Here is a 6000-nt window from a genome sequence, read left to right on the forward strand (position 1 = left end):
CTCTCCTGCCCCCCTGCCCCCTGCCCTGCCTCCCACCATCATCCTCCAACCCTGGAGATACCCAGCTGGGAGCAGCTGCCTTCCCATGCCACCAGCATCAGATTTTTACGAGGGCTGGCTCCCCGGTGGCCCTGTCTTCTAGCCCCAGGCTGGCGGGGAGGCAGCTAAAAATAACCGCTCCTGAGCCTCCCCAGCAGCTGCTGCTCTGTTTGGGTGGTGGGCAGAGCCCCGGGTCTGTGGGGCTGCAGCTTTTCTAAGGCAGCAGGAGCTTCCGGGGCAGGGACTGGCCCCTTGGGCTGGAAGGAACTCACGCCCAGTACCCACAGAGGCAAGGCGAGCACCCTTCTCTCCTGCCCCAGTGGCTTACCAGGTGACGTGGGGTGGAGGCGAGGCCTGGATGGTGCAGGTCAGCAGGACCGTGGTGCGCTCCCAGACAGCGTGGGAACGCAGTGGGATCCAGAACCAGGGCGCCCGGCCGGAACACAGCTCCCGCAGCTCTTTGGCCTCCCGAACCTTCTCCTCCGTCTGGAGGCAGGAGAAGGTCTGTGACTCCTACGAGCCAGGGCACCAACTCTCCCCATCTTCAGGGACACCTTTCCCCGTGACACCCAGGCTCTGGAGTCAGACCCACGTGATCGGGAGCCCCTTCAGCAGCATCTGAGAGGCAGTGTGGCCCAGAGGGCAGACCATGGGTTTTGGAATCAGCTGGCCTGGGGTCAAGGCCTAACTGCCACTTAGATCTGTGAGACCATAGGCAAGTCCTTAGGCTTCTCTTCTGTAAAATGGAAATGATAATAATACACCCCCCCCACCTGTGGGGCCGTAATGAGGATTCAATGAGCTAATATGTGAAAAGCATGGGTGTTGTTCTCCTGCCCAGGGAGGGGGTAAGGAGCGTGGCTTCAGATCCCTGACATTCGTCAGGATTAGCATTTCCTGAGGGTCTGCTGAGTTCTGGGCTCCGGGAGAATGACTTTAGAAGCCCAAGCTCATTTAATTCACATCTCCACATTGAGAGCTGGTACAACCACATGCATCTATTTTGCAGGTAAGGAAACCGAGCCTCAGGAGGAATCAGTTGCTTGCCTAAGGTCACAGGGCTGGGGGTGGGGGCACCGGGATTCAAACCCGGGTCAACATCAGGGTCTGGGTTCTTTCCTGGTGTCCAACTGCTTCTTGAGAAGGGGGTAGAGTGAGGTGCGTGGCCTGGGATGGGTCCCAGGTCTCTGGTCCCTGGGGCTCCCCAGCCCACCCCCCTCACCCTCCGCCTCAGCGCCTTCCAATCGCGGCTCTGACGCAGCAGCCATTGGGTCCGTAGGTAGGCGATGTCCGTCCTCTCCAAGTCATTGCCGAAGCCCACCCGCTTCTGCCCTCGCTCCTCCAGCTCCACGGTGGAGGTCTGGCGCCTCAGCTGGGCCTCCCTGTGGCGACAGAGGACATCAGTGGCTGAGAACCTAGGGTTGGCTGGGGTGGCAATGCCATCCCCGCACCCAGCATTGCCACCTGTATTTTAAGCTTCTTGAGGACAAGAGTAACTCAGTCCTCTCTTGCCTCCAAAATACCCTGAGTGGGTCCTGCTTAACACAGTAGGTACATAATAACTACTCTCAGTATGGTTTGCAAGGCTCCTTCACAGATCATTAATTTTTCCTCCGGTTTTCACTGCACCCAAGTGGACAGGCATTAGTCCTGCCATTTTACAGGAGTGATACCCCGAGGCTCAGTGACTTGCTTCAGGCCAGCCAGGACCAGGACCTAGGCCTCCCAGCCCAGGACGAGGCCACCTGATGTTCTCACGCTCAGGCCCCTTTCCAGTCTTGGGACTCGTGTCCGAAACTTGGGGCTGATTTACTAGCTTCTCCTCTCCCCAGCCCCTCCCATACCATGTGCAGCCGGCTGGGGAAGGGTGGGGGGTCCCTCTCTCAGGGATGGCCCCTCACTACTGCCTGTGGATTCAGGGCCCCAAGGTGGGCCTTGTGGTCAGAGAGCCCTGGGCTTTGACTTCGGTCTAGCCCCTTAGTCTAGATGTGTCACTTCAGGCAGCTTCTTTAAGCTCACTGTGGGAGCCCAGCAGGGAGGCAGGGGACTGGGAGGATGGCCCAGCCCAGGGCTCTCAGGAGGTCACTTGACTTACCACGACATCTCGGAGGAGGCCGTCAGAGCCAAGGCGGCTGCGAGGGCGCGGTCTGCGGCGCTGAACTGGTATTCCTCCTCGCTGCGCAGAGAAGAGAGGCCATGGCTCCTGCAGGTGTGGCTGGGGCTCTGGCTGGGGCTCCCTGGGCTTAGGGCTGCATCGACCCACCTCAGCCTCCCTCCTCAAACTGGGGTCTCAGGAAGCAGGGCCATGCCTTCCCCCTCAGACTGGAGCCTCCAGAGGACAGAGCTGTGCCTCCCCCTCAGACTGGGGACCGGGGGTAGGGCAGTGGCCGGGGTGGGGTCCCCAGTGCTCCCACCTGCTGCGGAAGGTCCGCCTCTGCACCGAGGATCCCATGTGCAGGCTGTGCTGCCGCCGCTCCTTCTGTTCCTCCTTGTGGCGGCGTTCCAGCCTGTGCACCTCCACGGCCTGGGGGGGCTGGGGCTCCCCCACATTTCCAGGGCTGTGGGGCAGAGTCATGGCTGCGAGAACCACCACCTGCCAAGCCAAGGTTGCACAGTCACTCCACCAGGCGTGGGCCCATCCCTTCCCCGTGCGGTCCCAGCATCTCTGGGAGGTTTGTGGGGTGGCAGGGTGGGGGCTCTCTCTCCAGCGGGCAGACAGGGGAATGGAGGCCTGAGAGGGAGAGGAACTCGCCCAAGGTGACGGAGGCCGACTTCGTGCTCTGAGCCTGGCTTATCCACCACCCCACGTGTTCCCCAGCTGAGGGAGCAGAGCCCCACTTTGGAGATCTGGCTTCCAGCTGCCCCCCTGTCCTTGCCTCACGGTGTGACCTGGGGTAAGGCCTTGCCTTCCCTGGGCCCCAGCTTCCCAGATGACTGATCACTGTGATGTCAAGGGCTGTTCTATACTCAAGATGGGCAGCTGTCCTTACTCTTCCTGCGTATGCCACAGGCAGTCCTGCCTCTGAGCCTTTGCCTGGACTGGTCTCCTCACTCGGAGAACCTTCTCCCCCTGGCTTGCTTTTCTACTCATGCTTCAAAGCCCAACCTGAGCATGCTCATGAGCACACAGGTGCAGCATGGGGACTCCAGGGCCAACCTCCTAACTGTGATCCCAGCTTCTCATTCCAGTTTACAAGTGTGTGACCTTGGGCAAGACTCCGTGACTTGGTTTCCTCATCTATAAAATGGGTCTATCAACCTCTCAGGGGGGTTGTAAAGGGTTGATGTGTACCTGGCGCATAGTAGGTACTATATAAGCGATAGACTTTAACGTTATTTTTCTAAGTGCTGTCGAAAAACTACAGGCCATCTAAAATTTTCCCTCCTCTGATTCATTTTGTACTTTGTATCTGGACTTCACAATTTAGCTCTGATTCAAAAAATGCCTCCTTTTGCGATTTAATTATTTCATATCTGTGCACCTCGACCTTCGACAAGGTTGTAAATGAATTAAAAGTCACAACAGCATGTGCTCACTGTGAGCTGTATATTAGTTTTCAGATGCATTATCCCCTGTCCCTGCAATAACTCAAATGACACAGCACTGCTATCCTCCCACTTTACCTATGAGGAGGGGAAGTACTTGCTCAAGGCCACACAGAGGGCTGGTGGTGGGGCCATGGCTGGCACCAGGTCTCCCCAAGTCTGAGCTCTCCTGACCTCTACACCACACATCTACTCAGGGCCAGGCCTTGGCTGAGGCTGGGGCCACATAGCTTTCTTCTCATAAGGGGGTCACAACGGAGGGGGTCCTCCCTTGTATTCCTGAGGAGCAGGTCTGGGCCCCCAGGTGGTGCCCAGTAGGGTTGGATCAGATTGGTCTGGAAGAGGCTCAGGGATCAGGGAGTGAATCTTGGAGATGGAGGTGAGGGGAGTGGAGGCCCCAGAGCTAGGAGTTTTGGGTTCTTGCAGTAAGTCCTCTCCCAGATGCTGAAGCTCTAGGATGTTTGGTGGAGTCCACAGAATGGCTTTGACACCTCCTCCAGGTAGGAATTCTGGGGGCAGACCTCTGACCTGGGAGGGTCCTTGTGCGCTTGGACCTGATACAGACCCTGGACATGAAGAAGGAAGCAGAAGAGACTGGCATTCAGCCCTGACCTGCGTGTGTATTGTGTTCACACCTGGGTATGTGGGTGACCATTTCTCTAAGTTCATGGCATGGCAGGTGGGCCCGCTAGCCTCATCAGAGATCCTTGGCCTGGAGGGCCTGTTGTGGGGTGTCAGGGGGCTCAGGCTGCCAAATGTCAATCTTGTTGGGCACTTATTGACTCCTTCCAGTGTCTGAAAGTTTCCTCTGTTTGCATGTCCACAAAGAACGCCCAAGAGAGACTGGTCACTGAGGGGAGTTGGTCAGGACCAAGGGCTGCCCTCGAAGCTTCCTTGGCCTCGTGCCATGTCCTCATTTGAACATAACAGGACAGCCACCCCTTGGGTTCCCATGTGGTCACTCCCGAGGAAGAGCATCTGCCTGTACCCAAAGAATGGCCCTGCTCACAGCCCAAGAGGAGAGCTGCTGGGTGCCACCCTAGGCAGGGGAGGCCCCCAGCTTTCCTGGGACGCCGTGTGCCCTGGCCCCAACAGCTGAGGGTTAACGTTCCCTGGCGTCAGGGGCTGGCTGCCTTCCCCATGCTCTGTCCCAATTAGCACAGTGAGTGGGCCTGGCGCTCATCCCTGACCTCCTGGGCCTCCCCGAAACCAGACCCCCGTCTTTAGCGGATGAGCCATCGGTTCTTTTTAAAGCGCTGACTGAGGCTCGGGATTAAGCACCAAGAGCGCAGCCTCCTCTGCCCTCTTCCCAGACGCTGTGTGTGCCCGGTGGAGGGGTCAGCAGGGCGAGGGCCAGGTGAGAAAACCGCCCCTTGCCCTCTCCTGGGGGTGCAAAGCCCTGGGCTAGAGGTCCTGCCATGTGGCCACTTTCCTCCCAAGTCTCAGCCTGTTTTTGCACCAGGCACAGGAGTATGAAGGGTCAAGACAGCCTCTCCCCCCCACCCCAGGAGGGAAGGAGGTGCGTGGAGGCTTCTAGCAGGATCCTGTGGGCGGAGCAGAGACAGCCTCTCCAGTCTTTCTGCTGTGGCTCCGCCAGCTTCCGAGAGGCAGGAATTCTGACCCTGCCACGGAGGAACTGAGACCATTTCTGCCCTGTCGGGGCCTCAGTTTCCTGCCAGTGATCCCAGGCTGGATGAGGGCTTGCTCTCTTTCCCTGTCACTCGGGTCTGTCAAGCAGGACCTGGACAGCACTGCTTAGGTTTGCTGGACCTGCCAGCTCACCCTGTCCCTGCCGATCTGGCTCCACTGCAGGAAAGCCTCCACTTCCCAGGTACCCCCAGGTGTCTTTTTTTTATTTTTCAGCTTTCTCATCATAGAGGGCTTAGCTTGGAAGACCCAGGATCACACAACAGTGGGATGAAAAGAGATTTCTAGGCTCCCATTTTCATTTGGGTGCCTAGGCATATGCCTACCTTCTCTTTCCAAACCTCCCAGGCAACTCCTTTTCCAGCACACACACACACGCACACAGGCACCACTTCCCAATGGGAAGCGAGGGTCTCACTCCCTGGAGGTATCCCTCTCCACCCTGATCCCTGGAGGTGACTCACAGAAGCAGCCGTGTCCACTTGGGCGTCTCTGGTGAGAAGATTCCAGAGGACGAGAGGATCCTTGGTCCCTTCGTGCCCTGGGCTCAGCGGGGAAGGGGGAAGAATGCGGTCCTGGAGCCTGTGTGGGCCTTAAATATAGCAGCACTGAGACAGTGATGACAATGGATGCGGGCTATGGGGGGGTGAGGGAGGGGCTGTTCGCTCCGTCCAGCATTGCTCAGCGGCAGCAACAGGTGGAGCTGTCCCCACCCCGCTCGTCCTCCCTGGAGCAACAGGTGGAGCTGTCCCCACCCCACTGCTCCTC

The 6000-nt window shown here is 58.4% G+C and overlaps 1 protein-coding gene across 1 annotated transcript in view; it reads right to left on the minus strand.

Moving 5' to 3' along the window:
* The window catches only part of MYOM3 (myomesin 3), a 45230-nt gene extending 39461 nt beyond the window's left edge, over window positions 1-5769 (minus strand). The window contains exons 1-5 of the mRNA XM_087820210.1: window positions 5697-5769; window positions 2454-2632; window positions 2135-2215; window positions 1262-1421; window positions 368-525 (exon numbers count right to left, since the gene is read on the minus strand). Of these exons, the coding sequence (XP_087676336.1) occupies window positions 368-525; window positions 1262-1421; window positions 2135-2215; window positions 2454-2614 (560 nt within the window). The 5' untranslated portion in view covers window positions 2615-2632; window positions 5697-5769. The remainder of the gene's footprint in view (window positions 1-367; window positions 526-1261; window positions 1422-2134; window positions 2216-2453; window positions 2633-5696) is intronic.
* Window positions 5770-6000: the final 231 nt, after the last annotated feature.

This window comes from Miniopterus natalensis, chromosome 9 (genome assembly GCF_054644295.1).
Source record: "Miniopterus natalensis isolate mMinNat1 chromosome 9, mMinNat1.hap1, whole genome shotgun sequence".
Lineage (NCBI taxonomy): Eukaryota > Metazoa > Chordata > Mammalia > Chiroptera > Miniopteridae > Miniopterus > Miniopterus natalensis.